Genomic DNA, 19,001 nt, shown 5'->3' on the forward strand with positions numbered 1-19,001 from the left:
ATATCAGCAAATCCCTTGAAATCTCCACAAAAAAAACATGATAGGTGATGTTGCGTAAAAACTTAATGGTTGAATAGCATATCTACTCAAGTTAAATGGGGTAAACAAACATATGTAATAGGATTTTCCAAAATACCCCATATACAAAAGGTATTAATTAAGGTTGCACCATAAACTTGATTCTAAAAATGATTAACATGCAACATAATAGCATATTTAAAATTTACACATTTTCCGGAGGGATTTTCATATATAGCATGTTAGATTTAAAGATAGGATTTAAAAGATATGAATATTTTAAGAATCATTTGAGTCTGCACCAAAAAGAGAAGTGAAAAAGAAAAAAGGGCGTGGTTGGGGTCAAACCCAGGCCTCGTGAGGCATTAGCCACGAGGCTAGCTGTGTTGATGTGAAATATTAGGGACCATGCTTTATATAACCCAAAGAGAACGTTTATCGGGTGAAACGAATCGTTTTTCCACTTACAGATGGCATAATAGGTAATTATTGGTAATTTCAGGGGCTATTTCTATGACGTACTGCCCAAAGCAGTAGCCCCTTTATTATTGTATAGGTAGGTATAAGCATAGATATAGATATAGATATAGAAGATCTCTACACTCCCAATTTCATTCAAATAAGAAACTGATAAACACAACACGTTACACACCCAAGAAAAACCAACAGGCACGATCCATGGAATCTTGTTCGTGCAACCAATTATCGAGACGAACGTAAGTTCAACACTACACAACTGAAACCAAAATAAACTCCGACAAACATGGCATTACATCCAACCATGACAACTCCAAAACAACGTTTATCTATACCTAATATTAAAGGGAGGGTTGTTTCTCCAAAAAAATTTGCCCATCAAGCCTTTTTCATTCGTCACGTTCCTCTTTTTTGTATGTCTCTCGCTCGCTTAAGAAACTAACTCGGTTGGGCATGCTTTGGGCCTTAGCCCGTCACCTACTCCAAAAGCCCACCAGACTGGGTACATTTTGCGTTTGTATACCAATAAAAAATGTAAACATTGGTGCATTGCAGGGGTGTCAAACTTCCAACCACTAGCTAACACATGTGATCAATCACAAGTTTTACTCTATTTGGCCGTTAGCTCGGACGTGTTATATTTGTCCATAATCTGGCTTTTCTTTCCTAGGCAATAGCCATCAACGAGCAGTTTGATTAATAATTACTAACAGTTCTAAAGATCAAGGTGGCTGACGAGACTAGAAAAGAATTAAACGAGGGCAATTCACTTTCTCTTTCTCTAAAAGGTAACCATGAGCGAGCTGTTGGACTAAATTAAGAGTTTAATGATCAATGCGGCAGGTTAATAAGATTAGGAGAGTATAATCAGTTTCAAATAGGATAGAAATTGTACAAGTCTACCTACACTGTGTACAGACACATCAGAGCAATTTCAACTGGCCGACCCAAACGGACGACGATTTTGTCCGCTTTTTGTCCTTTTGGGTCGGTCGCTCACCCGGCGTCCACCCTGTTTTAGATTTGAATCGACACTGCGTCCAACGCGCTGAACCATATGGCCGCCCTATTTCAACAAATAGCTCATTTTTGCACTCCTTTTGCATTCAAACATATAGTCAAATAACATAGTTTCAAGTGAATAAAATAGCATAGTTTTACAAGCCGAATAAAAATAAAAATGTCTCACACAGTTTTGCAAGTTGAATAAAGAAGATACATCTATTTGTTGCCAACATGAGCCCACATATGCTCAACCAAATCATTTTGCAATTGCACGTGAGTTTCGCAATCACGCATGTCATGATGAAATTGGACGAACTGTTCAAACGTTGCCGCTCCTCCATGCTCAGGCACAACATTCTCGCACTGAAACTGAAACCCCTTGATCGTACAGACGCTCTGGACGCTCATCTTCTACGAGCATATTGTGCATGATCACACAAGCAGTCATCACCTCCCACAGTTTCCGCGTGCTCCAAGTATTAGCATGATGTCGAACGATGCCCCATCGAGATTGCAAAACACCAAAGGCACGCTCGACATCTTTCCTAGCACTCTCTTGCTCTTGGGAAAACCTTTTCCTCTTCTATCCGACAAGGTTGGGGATTGTCTTGACAATAGTGGTCCACTAAGGATAGATACCGTCACCCAGGTAATATCCTTTGTCGTAGGTGTGGCCGTTGATAGTAAAGTTCATCGATGGGATGTTGCCTTCGACAAGCCTAGCAAACACCGACGAGCGCTGAAGCACGTTGATATCACTGTGTGATCTGGCCATGCCAAAGAAAGCGTGAAAGATCCACAGATCTTGAGATGCCACGGCCTCTGACATGGCCCTTATATATACTGCCCTTGCCAAGCAAAAGGACGGTTCTTCCACTCCCAGTGCATGCAGTCTATGTTGCAAGCATCCCTGGAAAGCCCATGCTGAAATTCATCGCCAACAAACGGGTTGTATCTTCAGGAGTCGGCTCTCTCAAGTACTCAGGACCAAACACACCAATAACAGCCTTGCAGAACTTATATAGGGACTCTAGGCATGTAGACTCGCTCATACGGACGTACTACTCAATGAGATCACCGGGCACAGTGCATTTCTGATCAGAGGAGAAACCAATCTTTCCAACGGCATACTCTTTGCACTCGAAATAGTCATCGTAGCAGACCACCCCCTCTCTAATACGGTTGAAAAGATGCCTACTCATACGGAAACGGCGGCGGAATTTCTGATGTTTGAACAACGGATATGTTGTATCAAAGTAGTCCTTCCAAAGAAGGAGATTTTTGCTCTCTCGGTTGCAATTCAACGTCAGAAAGTGGTCTGGAATAGAGCCACGGAACAACAGCCGCTGGGTATTGAGGTGGTGATTGGGAAAGCATTGCGTTCTTGATGTTCAACGGCAGGTGTGTTGTGTCGTGGCCGAGCTCGTCATTTTAGGATGAAAACATTTAAACATATTGTAATTAAATGAAAACCACAACCACTATCAACAAGGGTAAGAAAGAGGGTAAGTTGTGACACAGGTGGAGCGCCATGTTAAAATAAAGGATATACTCCTTTTCTAAATACAAGTTTTTTACAAAATTTCATTAGAAAACTATACTTTTAAAAGATTTCATTAGGAAACTATATACGGGTGTATATAGACATATTTTAGAATTTAGATTCATTTATTTTATTTCGTGTCTAATCCCCTTGTAAAATCTCTAAAAAGACTAATATTTAGAAACGGGAGGAGTAGATCAGTAAAGCGTCTTGAGCAATGCTTATTATACTATGAGCTTATTAGAGCAACTTCGACGGGGCGACCATTTCGTCCGCCGCCATCCGTTTGGGTCGGCGCGGACAAAAAAGATGGCCCAACGCGCCGACCCATTGCCAAAACGCGTCCGCTTCGCGTCCGCGCAGATCCATTTCCGGTCCAAATTTAGGACTGAAATGCGTCGGCCCGGAAGCGAAGCGGGCGCATGCGCCCCCTCGGTGTCCGCCCTCAACCACCGCGGTCAACCTAATTTATGACGGCCGACATCCTCGGGCCCACGCGTCGGCGACCGCGGTCGGCCTTTTTTATTCCGAACGTGCGGTGGGTTCCGCCACCCGCTTCTAGAACCCGCCCCCGTCCCCACCTCGCCACCTCCTCGGCGACCGAAACACTAGCCCACCATGGGTGGCGGCTTCCCAAACAAGGGCAAGGCCCCGCGCCACCTCCCCGCCGTCTTCTTCCCGGCCTCGCCAACACGTGAGCGTCTCGGTGCACCAAGCGCGGTGGCACTATGAGCACCGCGTTGCACTCCCTTACCCCGACGTCACGCTGCCACACGGCTGGCACCTGGATACGGAGAGGATTCCAGTGTCGGCCGTGCCGCGATCGACGCGGGTGCATTTGGAGGAGGTGACGAAGCGGCGGTGTCTGCTAACGGCGGAGTAGCGGCGAGACCCCACATACGCGACCGACTCCCCCAACTGGGAGGTGTGGTTCGCGGTGGAGCACGAGGAGCAGCGCGCCGTGGCGTGCGCCAAGTGCAGCCAGGAGGCCCTCCGCCGCCGCCGCCTATCGTCAGCGACGAGGACCGGGAGGCTGAGGCCGCCTACCAGGCGGCGCTCGCTGGTGTCCTCCGCGACAGCGAGGAAGAAGCTCGGTGCGTCGCCGAAGAGGAGGAGGCGTACCAGCGGGAGCTTGCGGAGGCCATGGCACTGTTGGCCGCCGACGACTGCGTCGTGGCACCTCCGCCGGAGCCCGAGCCCGCGTTGCCACGGCAGGTCTACCAGTGGACCGGCGGCGTCCAGGAGTTCGTCAGCGCGCCACCCATCTGGCTAGGCGCGACCCCGCTGCAGGAGCAGACCTACCTCGAGCACTGGAGCTCGGTGCACCTGCAGACGGAACGCGCCGAAGGCCTACGGTTCATGGAGTTGGAGAAGGAGGAGGAGCGACGGAAGGCGGAGGAGGAGCGACGGGAGGCGGAGGAGGGTGCTCGGAGGAGGAGGAGGAGCAACGGGAGGCGGAGGAGGAGGAGCGTGCTCGGGGGAGGATCAACGGGAGGCAGAGGAGGAGGAGCGTGTTCGCGCTGCCACCGTCACCACCACAGCCCGCGCCGACGGGACAGACGACGAAGTCGCAGGCAGCTGCGCTCTAGAACTCGGCATTCCCCTAGGCCGACCCTGCGCCAACGCTGGTCGACCTAACCGACCCCGACGACGACGCTGCCGCCACCTAGGGCTGCATGGACGCAGTTTTAGTTTTTTTTTAATTTAATGTAACACGGACGCAACGCGTGGACTATCGATATTTAATGTTTTTTTCTCACAGGCAAAAACGACGCCGCCGCCACGTAGGGCTGCATGGACGCAGTTTTAGTTTTTTTTTTTAATTTAATGTAACACGGAGGCAACGCGTGGATTATCGATATTTAATGTTTTTTTCTCACAGGCAAAAAATGAGTCTGATCAACGTTGGACGCATGAGCCGATCCATTTACGAAAGTGGATGTTCGTGTCCGTCTGGCCGATCCAAACGGACAAAAACCGTTGGACGCATGAGCCGATCCATTTACGGAAGTGGATGTTCGTGTCCGTCTGGCCGATCCAAACGGACAAAAAACCGAACGAAATCGCTGTCCGTTTGGGTCAGCCCGTTGGAGTTGCCCTATGAACATACGATATTTTTTCTCCCACTTGTAACGCATGGACATATCTGCTAGTAGAACGTCAAAAGGCTCAACCCAAGCCAATACGACTGATCGTTGGCCTCCAGCCTCTACCACCACCGAAGAATTCAGAAGCAACATTACACAGCCAAGAAGACCAACTCAATGAGCAGAAGAAACAGAAATTCAAGTCATAGTCAGCAGTACCACGCCACATTTTCTAGACATGACACCAACATAGGTACTGGCATAAGACAGTATGAGTCAGCTGACCACCACCAACCATAAACAAAATAATAGCCGGCCACAACAGTAGCTCGTCACCATGTCTCACGCCCATCCATCAGTTCCACGTTGAAGCAACCTTTTGATACTTCAATCGGTTTTTCTACCCAGCAGCAACATGGCAATCAAAGCGAACAAAACCAGAAGTTCGATCAGGAACGGAACATCATATATTGCTGTAACATGCAAATACACACTTATTTCAACAGAAATACAATTTCAGTACAGGGAGTGTGCACAGAAATAAAACAAAGCATGGATGCACGTGCACTTCTGGGATCACCATTTGCAAAAAAAAGGGAATATTTACTATTAACCAAATACGGTGGGAATATTTTCAAAGTTAGAGGCCAACATGAACAAAAATGCAACAGTTATTCTTTCTAGGACACTGAAGGGAAAGCCAAAAATATATGATATCCAAGAGATTCAAATTTTCTGAACGTATGTACAATTGTCCAAAATGCAGTGCTACTGAAAAAAAACGTTGTCAATACGATAATAAATACACTTAACTAATCAACCATTGTCTTATATAACTTTATAAGTTGCTCGAAAATGAGACATAAGGTTAAATGTAAGTCATTAAAATGACAGCCATAATACAATAACGGTAATGTTGACACCCACAATGCAATAACAGTAACCGACACTAGAATTGGATGAAGATTTACAAGTCAGTACTGCAAAAAAAAAAACGGTGTATCCCAATACGGTGGAACCATGTTTGAATAGATGCATAATCCATCTCATGTCCCTTGGCCCTTGTTACAGACTTTCAGTTGCCACGAATTCAGTGTGCCTCACTGCCTGCACAGAATTATACTGGATATATGTCCACCCAAACTTCCAACTCACATGCATCCGCCTAATCTTTCTAACCATTTAGGGTGGTTGGAAATTGGTTGCAGATATATAAAGCTAGACTTGAAGTAAACTAGGCTACTAGAGAAGTAGGATGTTTCACATTGAGTTATATGAGAATCTTCATTATATCATCACGATAAAACATAATAACACAGGCATAAGTAGAATGGCATACCGCATAAATGGGTTGACAACAACAGAAGGGCTTAGTTCAGCAATCCTATAAATATGTTGGTCACCTCCTTTTTTGTGTCAGCTCGGCGCATCTCCATCCTCAACTCAGATACTCTTTGCTTCTTGATCTTGGATTCCAAAGCAGATGCCTTCTCATCATTAATGAACTCAAATACTCTCTTCAGTGTCTCCCCACATGGATGCTGGGCCTGGATCTCCTCCACAAAAGAGGTAAGGTTAGGGTACAATTTCTGCAATTCATCAAAACCTTTGCGCGTGCCTTTCACGTTAGCATCAGTGTCCATTTTCTCGTCATGAGTTTCCCCTTCCTTCTTAAACAGATCAAGGGTGACAGCATTTTGAGTGTCAGCCATATCCTCCTTTAGCGTGGGGCTCTCTGCATCTTCATCCGCTTTCTCTTTGTCAGACTTTCCACTCTTGCTCCTCACCGAAGTGCCACCATTTTGAGCGGTAGTATCCACAGTCTCCTTTGCAGTGCCAGTTTTTGCATCGCCTTCCAATTCCTCCTTGTGGTTTACCCGCTTTCTACTCTTAGCAGGAGTATCAGCAGTTCTAGCTTTCTTTGATGACCTGCCTTTGCTATCTTCGTCTACCTTCTCTTCGGTGGCCTGCCCCTTGTTAAGCTCGGTCGAAGTTCCGACATTTTCATCGACGGCAATGGTGGTGTCCTCCTTCACTGTACCACCCTTTGAATAACCCTCTGTTTTCTCTTTGCTAGTCTGCCCCTTCTTCTTGCTCTTTGAGGAAGCAGCCTCATTTTGGGCCATGGTGGCTGCAGCGACCTGCTTTGCATTTTCTCCCCAGACTTGCTCCGAGAGCTTGAACTTGCGGAGGTCATCATCTTTCTCTGGCAGAGCGCCTGTGCTCACCGCTTTCTCATAGCGCAGCTTAAGAGTTCGCACTTTCTCATATATTTCCGTCTTGGTGCAGTTCTTCCTTTCGAGGCTGCCACCAACCGCAGCAATAAGCTCACCAGCGCCCGGACGGGTGCCATTGGCCTTGACGTGGTGAACAAGAGCCTCCAGGATCTTGAGCTCGTCCTCGGCTGTCCAGCGCCTGAGGTGACCAGGTTTCTCAGGCTTGCTCCACGGTGTAGTCTTCTCCGGCTGGGCCTTGCGCTTCTTCTTACCCTCACTGGAAGGAGTGAGCACGGAGGGTGCCTTCTCCGCCGCCCCGGCCTTAGCCTTCTTGGCCTTGCCGGACGGAGAGGGATCCGCCCCAGCCTTAGCCCTCTTCTTTCCCTTGCCCTGCGGAGAAGGCTCGTGGTCGTCGGATTCGAGCTCGGAAGCCGCAGCCGCCGGCGGGTTGGAGGAGGCGATCTGGCGCAGCTCAAAGGCCTCGGCGTCGATCTTCCCCGACTCGGAGGACTCCTCGTCGCTTCCATCCGACGAATCGGCGTCTGCGTCGTCGGCCGTGGCGGCGGAAGAGGGGCTGGGGGGATTTTGGGTTGTGGGGGTGGCCTCCGCCGCCCCCTCCTCCTCCTCCTCCTCGGCGGAGCTGGATTCCTCGGAGGAAGACTCCTCCTCCGGAGGCGGGGGCGGCGGCGGCGACGGCTCGCGGCGCTTGCGGCCCATCCTCGCCGCTAGGGTTTCGGGAGCAGGAGCGGCGGAGAGGGTGGCGAGCAGAGGGTGTTAGGTGGAACCGTGGAAAAGAGGAGACGGCAGCGACGCGGTGGCCGCGCTGTGAATGCGTTGGAGCATCGAGGGCATGAACGGAATTTGTAGGCCTATGCCACCTTGTTTTCTTTTAAGAAACTAGCAAAATGTCCCGTGTGCGTTGCTACGAAAAAAAAACATAATCTTCAACGATGATGTTCACATTATGTTCACATATCATCGTTTGATTTTGAAATTTTATGCACAAATGCAAGGAAATGTTTTTTCTTTTAAATTTATTCACAAGTTGAATCAATCTTTACATTTTCAAAATATATATATCATGGTTGTCAAAAATCTTGGTAACTCAAAGACTTATTCTGAATTTCAATAAAAAAAATTAGAAAACATACAATAATAATTCGATCCATCCAACAGTTAATTCTTCAAAATTCACACAGTTATATTATCACAAAGACTTACAAGCAGTAATGTTTAACTACATAAATTAGATCTTTCATGAATAATTCTACAAATATGGAAACAATTTTAAAATCAAGAACATTTTTTACAATTTACAAGCATTTACTAAAAATCATGAATATTTTTTATATTTCGAATGGGTTTAAATATTTTCTTTTGAATTGGCGACCAATTCAAGAAAAGGCGAACATAATTTTTTATGTTGGAAGATTTTATTTTAAATTCATAAACATTTTTTGAAACGCATGAAGTTTTTCTAAATAAACAAACATTTTTATAAATCAGTAATATATTTATTAAATTCATGGACATTGTTATAAATCAGTAATATATTTATTAAATTCATGGACATTATGTTTTCGTCAGCATTTTATTTCAAATTTCCTATTTTTTAATATGTAAAATTTTATGTAATTCTAAATTATTTAAATTAAAAATAAACAAAAATGGAATGGAATATTTTAAATAAAAAAAAGAAACTATCAAAACAGGCATTAGCTATTTTTAAAATTTTAGGACATTTTTTAAATGCATTAACATATTTTCAATTAGAAAGCATTTTATTAAATGCCTCTAATAATTTTGAATACATGGAATTGTATTTGAAATCATGGACTTTTCTTATTGTACAAATATTTTTTTAAAATTGCAACATTTTATTGTATATGCGAGCATTTTATACAAAACTCCGGACAGTTTTTGAAGTAACAAACATTTTATTTTTTAAATATGTTGATTTATAATTTTCAGTTTATTAAAAATTTAAAGATTATTTGAAGTTCTAAACTATTTAAAATAAAAAAATAAAACGAAAATGAGAATAAATAAATAAACAGAACTAAAAGCAGACGCCAGTGCATGGGCCGGCCCATACAGTGTGCTGGATATTCTCCCAGCATGCAGAGCGTAATATAGGAGGTTTTTACATGGGCCGGCCCAGTACAAGATTTTTTGCTTTGTGAAACGTTTTCTATTACGTACCGGTGGCATGGTGGGTAATTTATGCAAACTTTAGGGGTAATTTCCATGACGGAGACCAGAAACCCTATTTGCTTTATTATTAGTGAGAGATATACTGCCGAATGTTTTTTTTTAGCTTTTGTCTTTTGGGAGATTAAAAGCATGCACGTGCAAAACACGAATAACCGTACACCAAAAATTCCCTGCTCATATGGACATTTTGATCACTAAATATATGTCTTTTATGCACTACATACGGATGCATATAGACATTTTGATCCATATGTTATTTATATTCGAAAATTTAAAAAGATTTATAATTAGGAATGGAGGAAGTAGTCAAAATAGGATCAAATATTCCATAATGTACAAATAAACATGGTAGACATAGAAAAGGTAAAAAAAGAAAAATAAGAACATACTCCCGGTATAAAAAAAACCTCACCCACTCTCGTTATAAAAAATAACCTAACAATTTCGTGAAAAAAGAAAAACCTCACAATCTCACCCACCTCGTTATAAAAAAAAACGCACCCGAACCACCCACTCCCCCTCCCCCCACCCGATCCCCCCACACAATCTCACCCACTCCCCCTCTCCCCACCCGATCCTATCCTCTCCTCTCAGTGCACTGCGACCACAGCCCTCTCCCCACCCAAACCTTATCCTCTCCTCGGCGACTCCGGTGTGATCCTCCCATCAGAGATCCTCATCCGCCTCGCGCTCCCGGAGCTGCTCCGCGTCCGCTCCGTCGCCCGTCCCCTGTCCCACCTCATCTCCTCCCCGGACTTTCGCCGGGTTGTCGCAGGGGCGGACGGCGCCGAAGCCGCCGGCCTCGATCTGGGCGAGCTGCTCGAGGAGGCGCTCGAAGCCGGAGCCCATGAGGAAGTCGGACATGCTCTCGGGCAGCGGGCGGAGGCCGAATCCGGCGCCGTCGTCGTAGAAGAGCTCGAAGCTGCTGGTGGCGCCGGTGGCGTCGTCGTCGGGCGGCGCGGCGGAGCGGCGCAGCACGATGACCGGGTTGTACGGCGACCCCGAGCGGTCCCCCGAGGCGCCGCCACGCCTGCCGCGGCGTGGCCGGACCTCAGCGGGCGCGTCCGCGGCAGCGCGGCGTCGGAGGAAGGCGGCGGGCGCGACGGCCCTGCGCGGCGGCGGCGCGTCCATCTGCTCCAGGAAGCCGCCGTCGCAGCCGGGGCAGGCCACCCGGCGTCCCCCTCTGTGCGCACGAACCGCTCGCAGCTGTAGCACCAGTAGGATAGCGCCCCCGCCGCCACCTCCGGGCCGGCAGCCGTGTCCGCCCACCGATCCATCGGGAGTATACTCCAGTCGATGAAAGTATTATGGTCACGTATCCACAAGACAAAAGAACATGTACTATGACGTGCTGTTAAGATCTGAAATAAAATGCATGTAGTTGAAAAAAACATATGATTCGAACGGGTAGGGCTAGCAAGTACTCGCGGCAGATTAATCAATGTGGGTAGATTAGATCCGTCCGTTCGGGTAGCTGGGGAGTAGTAGTATTAGATTAATATGATTCAGTTAAATGGTCATACTTGGGATGTTTTGAAAATAGAAGGCCCCGCAAATTTGGGATGCCAGAAATTTGTACCTTTTATAGATATGTTTTTTGGAAGCGGATCATCCATGTAATGTTCCTTGCATTGCTTTACATTTTGCAGAGCCTCCGAGTTGACGATAGGCATATAACCGGCTATATTATGAAGGTAATACCACAAAATGTTATTGGCCATACAACATAATTGTTTTTTTGTACCAGTGTCTACTTGCATTGTCATATTATGGAAATGTATTGCAATTAAGTATACAAGCATGGTTGGTGGGTTTACAACAAGCCTGTTGCGGTTGTTGGCTTAGTTACTTCAAAATTCGTATTTGGTTGGATTCTATTTTTCATTCTTTGTTATCCAGGCAGTAGGCTTACTGTTTGCTTATGTTCTTTAAGGGCAATCTCCATCTTTCATTGAATCGACCAGATCTGGCAGTAACAGATTTGAGGGGAGCTCAAGAACTAAGGGTTGATGTTCGCTCTTATCAAAGCACATTACCTGGTACAGGTCAGCGCACATTACCAAATGATGTCCTCTCATCTAATGCCTCCTCAGACCACGAGTTCTTCTTCCAGAGGTGGTTCATTAGTCTGAGAGCGTCTTTTCTTAAGATCTTAACTGATGTTCTTGGCATCCTTAATGCACATTGTTCTGCTCCCAAAGACATACACCATCATGAATCTTCAAGTGTAGCCATAGAGAACAACCAAGTCCTTATAGCTTTGACTAATTGTTCTTTAAGACTGATTGACCTAGCCAAGAGTTATGATCTGCTTGTTGCATCCCATGGGGACATGGTTCATGAAAGCTTTACTACTATAGCCAGGCTTGCTTTCATGTGCCCACTTTTGTCATTTTGTACTGCATTTTCTATAGATTTCTCAAATGTACCTGGCAGTTCAGATCCTTGCAGGCTTGAAGAGAGATTTTCTCACGCTTCAATCCTACAAGATTTGCATCGAAGAGTAGATAGGAATGATAGCCAAGTTTTCTCGCAACTGCGGCAATTCATTTCTGTTTCTTCTTATGAGCTGAACTCAGTACACTTCAGCACAAGAATGAATTTGTCAGGTAAACTGGAAAAGGATTCCTATTCACTCTTCAAGTTTGCTTTGGCATCTTTGCTTCGTGCACACGTGGATGCCAAAGGAGTGACAACTGGAGAGGATGCTCTTATTATATCTGTTTTAAAAGGTGGCGTGTAGCTTTAGGAGTACCTTTTAGGACACTGCTGTATGCAGATTAAATGTACTTTGTAAGCTATGCTTGAGAGATGCCCCTTGTGTGGATAATGCAACAAAGATTTTGAGGTGAAAGAAAATAAAGAACTTGTGAACTGGTGTATCTTAGATACATTATTACAGTATGTATGTCTATTGCTACTGATTCTTATAACATGTGGTTGTTTTGACTTTGGACTGTGTATGCAGGGTGATGTTTATCCCGTGGAACCTTATTGAGAGCTTGTCCATGAACCAAGTACTTGATGCCCATTGGGGTGTTCTTGATGATGAAGATGTAAGTTCAAATAATTCCAGTTTTGCAAAAGAAACATCGTTTGTTTTTCAATTAAAATGACCTATAGACTGTATGCACTGTTTATTTCAAAGTTGGATCTAATTCTCTCTCTCCGCCCAGGTTGTGGTGTGGTTCAGCACCGGCTACATTATTTTAGTACTGTAATATTAGGTGGTAACAGGATCAGAGGATGGGACAGCCCGTATCTGGGGTGAGCAATCCTCTCAATTCGAGAAAGTTTTTGTGTTTTTTTGTTTGAATATAGCTTATCTGTGCTCTTTCAGTTCCTAGTGGTATTGAAAGCAATATCTGCCTTTGTAGTTCATTGGAAGAAAAAACACGCGGCATGCTATAGCAAATTCTGGTCCTATTGTTTTTACTTCTGTGGTCATAAGACTATGATGCAACATGCTAACAAAATTTATCATACAAGTTTAACTTTGGCTGGCTTTTATTCTGTTTATCATCTTATTCATGCTCTCTGTGACACTCCAGACTGCAGAAGTGGAAGTGTTAGATAGCTCGTATCCAAACTTGTAGAAGTCTGTGTCAGTAGTATACTTTAATTTTTAAATTCTCTATTTTGTTATGTGGGTTGATGACACCAGTTAATCATGCTCTCTCTCTGTGTTTTGGCACTACTATATAGTAGTCAACTCCAGTAGCACACATACTTAACTTTTGAATTCTATTTGGTTTTTATTTTATTTATGGGTTCAGGCCAGTAGTTGATCTTTGTTCTCTCTCTCCGCCCAGGTTGTGGTGTGGTTCAGCACCGGCTACATCACCACAAAGGACATTTCCATCACCGGCATGCCCATCAAGATCGTCGGCGTTGCCGCTCTCACGGTCCTGCTGCCAACGCTAGGTAAGTTTACCTGCTTACAACTCAGTACTAATTACTGTTGATTGACCCAACTCAAATTAATAAATCCTTCATTAACTTAGTACTAATTACTGTTGATTTATAGAAGATGATCCCTAAAATAATTTCTGATTTTTTTCAGACGGGTACAAAATGTTATTATGTCACTCAAACTGTATTTTCAAAATTGTGACATATTTGTGTTCCAACACACCTATAATAATCAATAATAAAACATATTTGAGTTTTTTTATCGAGCAATTTATCGGTGTCTTATATAAAACAATATGACCTTTATTTAAAACAATATGAGAACGTGCGTAACATACGATCCAGAAACATGTCTCCGCACAAAATTAATGACCACACAATAATTGTTACAGAAATATGTTTTAAAAATCAGGACTAAGCACGTCTTGATGGTCCATCTTTTCAAGCAATGAAAGTCCATCTATAGATGCGATCTATGATGCTTCCTTCAATGTATGGGATATTGTTTTTAGATTCATTTTCTTCATACTTTAAAATATGCACCAAAAATCGCTTCCTCAGTTCAAAACAGTCCTACATATGCATTAGACAACATTGTTATGACAAGTTTGTATGTGCAATGTGTATACAAATAAGCATGGTGTAAATACTCACCTGGGGTACAGGAAAATATAGCTTTCCATCGCACAATGAGTGCATGTAGTTAAAAACCAAATACCCCGACAAGGCACTGCATGTATGAAATAAACACATAATGTGCGTTGAATGAATGAATTATTTAATATTATAATGCATTAAAAAGATTCATACCAGTGTGAGTTTGTTGGAACAACCGGAACTATACATTCCCATTTGGAGATGTCGTCCTTGAATGCAGGGTTTGCAACTTGGAGTGCGAGGTTTAGGTTACTGAACACTGTTTTAAGTATATTCTTTCCCAAAGTAGGTATTGGTATCGGATCAAAAATTGAGATAACTTTTTTATCTTGATCCAAGACAAACAATAGAAACAGTCCAAAAATATCCCAAGGCAATAAAATCTGCAATGATGCATACATTTATAAATACCTTTCATTATAATTTAAACCAAATAAACCACTGTTAGAAATGAAAAATTAAAATCTTACCATATCACACTGTGAGATATGATACTCATTGCTGTCAGGCCAGCTATGAAACAATCGTTTAAACGTAGCACTGTCCATATTTTCATGATGACTTGGGTCTCGTGCATAGTGGAACATGGACTAAAATAGAAATAAGAAGACAATAGTTCTATGAGGAAAAGAAAATGTAAAACGCAATTATAGTAACTTACACAAAAGTTTAGATCCATGTAGTGAGATGGAATGTCTCTGAGAAGTTGGACTTCGTGGCGCGCTAGTATCCGCACAGCCATGTTAAAGCAATCAATATCCATATATTCATCATTGTTTAGTATTTTTTTATTTGTCTCAACTTTAAGCTGATAGGGTAAGGATCAGAGCTTTTCACCCATTCTCTCCTGTAAAATCAAAAAAAATTCAATTATAATGACATCAGAGTAATTTATTAGATTGCAAAATGAACTAAAAGAACATGGCTTACTCTAGTAAAGCGTCATCATCAACCATACTGATGAACAAGCACAGTTCGTCTATTAAGTCATCGTTTGTTGGGTTCACAGACGGTGAAAGGATATATGACTGTGAGATGAACTCAACATCTGATGATGTATTCGATGTTTTGAGATTTTGAGGGGGTCCATCCAGAATCATACAATCCGTGGGATCTATATTGTTTTCGTCATCTTCCATGTCTCGATTTCTTATATTATCATCATTCAATTCCGAGTCCACTAAAATGACAGCTAGTTTTGTTCTAAAATCTGTGATATGATCCTATTAAAATAGAAATAAGAGTTAAGTAATGACACAACATAGAATAAGTATTAGGATAAAATTTACCTGCGTAGGAGTGTCAGACAAATCATTTCCAGTGAAGTACTCCATAAAATTTATCATCCAGAGACCACAAGATGACCTATATATGATTATAGAATTTAAATATATCCATTATTGCTTTATCAATTTTTAAAGTGTTTTATATACAAATGAATTTATAGAAATAGAGTGTAAGATATTCTCCAAAACTGTCCTTTTATATGCTGTATTTACAAATAGAGTTTAAGATATTCCGCATTATATGTAAACATAGAATTCTCACTTGTACTAATTGTAGTTATTCTAGAACCTGAGACGACAAAGGATGACATTCTTACAACATATGTATTGATATTAATGGTTCAGATATCTTGAAGGAGAAGGAGGTGCCGAAAGGGGATGGGAGCAACAAGTTTGATTCGAAAGAGGTATACCCATTTGTCTGCAGACTGCTCTTAATACATTCTTCCCTTGGCCATGCTGTCATATTTACGTCTTTCCACTTATCAAATTTTAGTTCATTTTGAAGTGATGCATATTGGAATACATTTTCTAGTCCTTCTAGATGTTGCATGAATAAATGACAACGTTTAGCATCCCAACCGAAGAATAACAGAAATCGTCTTATCAAAAGATGGTGCACTCAGACTAATAACTAACCATAGCAGTGAGGTCTTTGCGGTTCATTCCTGGGCCTAGCGAGTCGAGCACCTGGATACATCGCACCCCGCTATTTATAACTGCTAGGTACCAATGAAAGTCTTTAATGTTTACTGGAACATATATATGTAAATAGAATTTTTGTTAGTTTAGGTCCCATCTGTAGAAACATTCATCCATGATTGAATTCATAGTAATATGTAAAGAACTGAGACTCACCATATCATGTTCCAAATAAGTTGTAGTTCTGTCTAACACCCATCTTAGTGTGTCATCCCGTATAAACTTAAATTCCTTTATCAGCTTAGAGATGCATGCATTCTCTAAGAACACAGTTCCACCTATCCTCATCTTTAGATGCTCTGTAGCACTTATGCAATGTATGTATGCGTCTATGATCTGTAATACGAAGTGCACACCTTGGATATAGGACAAAATAGTAACTCATGTTCAAATAGGATCGTCTCGTCATAAAGCTACATATACTTACTTCGTCGCCAAGAAATTCTCCGGGTAATAGAAGACGTTCCAACTGTCTTCTTTGGAGATTTGAGTCGTCAATGCTCACTAAAGTTCTTTTGTCATTTGGTTCAGACATGATATTTTCAATCACGGACCAATCATCGCCGGTGCAGGCGTAATCTATCATGATGGAAGTAATAACATTTATTAATAACGAGGAAAACAAATGTAGCAAAACCAGGGCATAGAAAGATTTGTCCGTGCCTTCTGGAGCCACCACGTAGTCTTGTGCCTTCTTAGGTTTGTTATGCAGTCGGATAGGCTTCCATGTTTGCGCGGGCATTGACAGCTTGTCCCCTATAAATTTTGCCCGTTCCCTGCCAGACGTTTGTTCTAATTCTTCGTCCCCACATGCCTCCATTGGTTTACTTGTTTCATTGTCTGTTAATTCCTGAGAGCAACATATTAAAGAATCATCTGTATGCAAGATATAATAGAATTAGAATTAGAACTATTTGGGACATAGTTGGAATTGAAAAGATACCTTTGTCACTTCGGAGAGTCCAGAATCAGTGCACTGCGTGCTCTTATTTTCCTCCAATTCATATTTGCCGGCTATTCCATTTGAATCTGCCAGATTATCCCCTATAGTTTCTGCCCCCTGGGTGCCCCATGTCTGTTCTAATTCCTCGTCCTGAACTTGATGCATTTGTTCAGTTGTTTCCTTGAAGTTTATTTCCTGAGCAAAGTTGACTTTCGCATTAGAACTATTTATTTAGGACATAGTTGAAAAAGAAAAGATGACTTTGCCACCTCGGAATGAGTGGAATGTGTGCTCTTCTTTTTCTCCTCTTCATCTTTGTCGGCTAGTACATTTGAATCTGCCAAGTTGTCCCCTATAGTTTCCCCCCCTTCGGTGTCGAACATTTGTGATAATTCAATGTCTAGAGTAGGCTGCATTTGTTCACTTGTTCCCTGCCTTGTTAATTCCTGAAAGCAACATTACAAAGAGTAATCCCTATGCAGAATATAATTTAATTAGATTATAACTATTTGGGATACTTTGAAAAGAAAGCATGCATGTGTCACTTCGCAATCAGTGGCCTGCGTGCTATACTTTTTCTCTACTTCATCTTTGTCATTTATTCCACTTGATTCTTCGTTGATTAGTAACTGAAAGACACAATAATATAATATTATCAGTATGTAGTCCATATAAAAGAGAGAATATTACAAAGGTGAGTAAACAGTTTTATATTTGATATCATAGCACAAATTACATATTGTTTTGTCCCGCCTGAATAACAATAATAATGACATGTGAAAATATAATAATGACCTCATTAATATGTATGTTTTCTGTATCATCCATGATGGCTTGTTGTTCTATTCTCTTTGATGACTCGGGGTTCACATCCTCGTCTTTCGTTATCATGCCTTCAATAACCATATTTTCCGCATGCTTGTCCTTGCCTTCCTCGTCCATGTTTTCCTGAAAACCAAAGCATATTTAGTATTAGTTCCTCGTCCATGCTTTGTTTAGAAATGAATATCCATATAAAAGAGAGAATATTATGAAGGTGAGTAAACAGTTTTATATTTGATATCATAGCACAAATGAACACCATGTTTTGTCCTGACATAATGAAAATAATAATGACATGTGAAAATATAATAATGACCTCATTAATATGTTTGTTTTCTGTATCATCCATGATGGCTTGTTGTTCTATTCTCTTTGATGACTCATGGTTCACATCCTCCTCTTTCGTTATCATGCCTTCAATAACCATATTTTCCGCATGCTTGTCATTGCCTTCCTCGTCCATGTGTTCCTGAAAACCAAAGCATATATTAGTATTAGTTCCTCGTCCATGCTTTTTGTTTACAAATAAATCGTCCGTGCTCAATAAATGTCTTTGTTTGCTTGGTTCGGTTTTGATATTTTCTATCACGGACCAACCATTGCCAGTGCAGGAATAATCTGTCACAATGCCCATAATAACATTTAATAAAAATAGAAACAATAAAATTTAGCAATAGGACATTGAAGGTTTTGTTCTGTGCGTTGGGGATAAACAACATAGTCTTGTGCCTTATTAGGTTTGTTATGCTGTCTAATATGTTTATTTATCTGCATAGGCATTGTTATCTCGTCCTCTATAATTATTATTTCTGTGATTTTAACCTAACACGACATTTCAAATAATAGAAACATCTGTACCAGCTGTAATATATGGATCTTCTATAATGGTATCATACAGTATTTTCGAATACAGGGATTTTTATTAAACATGCTGTCATTTGGCACCAATTTTGCAGTGCATAAAGCCATTGGTAAGAATCCTAATGTGCAGTGTCTACTTATATAAAAAAAATTAATACTGTACACTCCATACTAATTGGAAAGGGAAATACTCCATACTTTTTTGAAAATATATACACTATACTCTCTAAAAAATGGCATCACATCCGTTTTATGGCC

The 19,001-nt window shown here is 42.2% G+C and overlaps 1 protein-coding gene across 2 annotated transcripts; it reads right to left on the reverse strand.

Annotated features, from left to right (window-relative positions):
* Positions 1–5,311: 5,311 nt before the first annotated feature.
* On the reverse strand, positions 5,312–8,177 carry LOC123443418 (transcription factor STKL1-like). Of its 2 annotated transcripts, none has more exons than XM_045119771.1 (2): positions 6,470–8,177; positions 5,312–5,530 (listed from the first exon to the last, which is right to left on the reverse strand). In XM_045119771.1, the coding sequence occupies exon 1, from the start codon at positions 8,061–8,063 to the stop codon at positions 6,501–6,503; it is 1,563 nt and encodes a 520-aa protein (XP_044975706.1). In that variant the 5' UTR covers positions 8,064–8,177; the 3' UTR covers positions 5,312–5,530; positions 6,470–6,500. The 2 variants fall into 2 exon arrangements, with proteins under 2 accessions (XP_044975706.1, XP_044975707.1); XM_045119772.1 differs by having other exon boundaries at positions 5,312–5,603.
* Between the last annotated feature and the right edge of the window lie 10,824 nt (positions 8,178–19,001).

The sequence above is a fragment of the Hordeum vulgare genome, chromosome 3H (assembly GCF_904849725.1).
Source record: "Hordeum vulgare subsp. vulgare chromosome 3H, MorexV3_pseudomolecules_assembly, whole genome shotgun sequence".
Classification (NCBI taxonomy): domain Eukaryota; kingdom Viridiplantae; phylum Streptophyta; class Magnoliopsida; order Poales; family Poaceae; genus Hordeum; species Hordeum vulgare.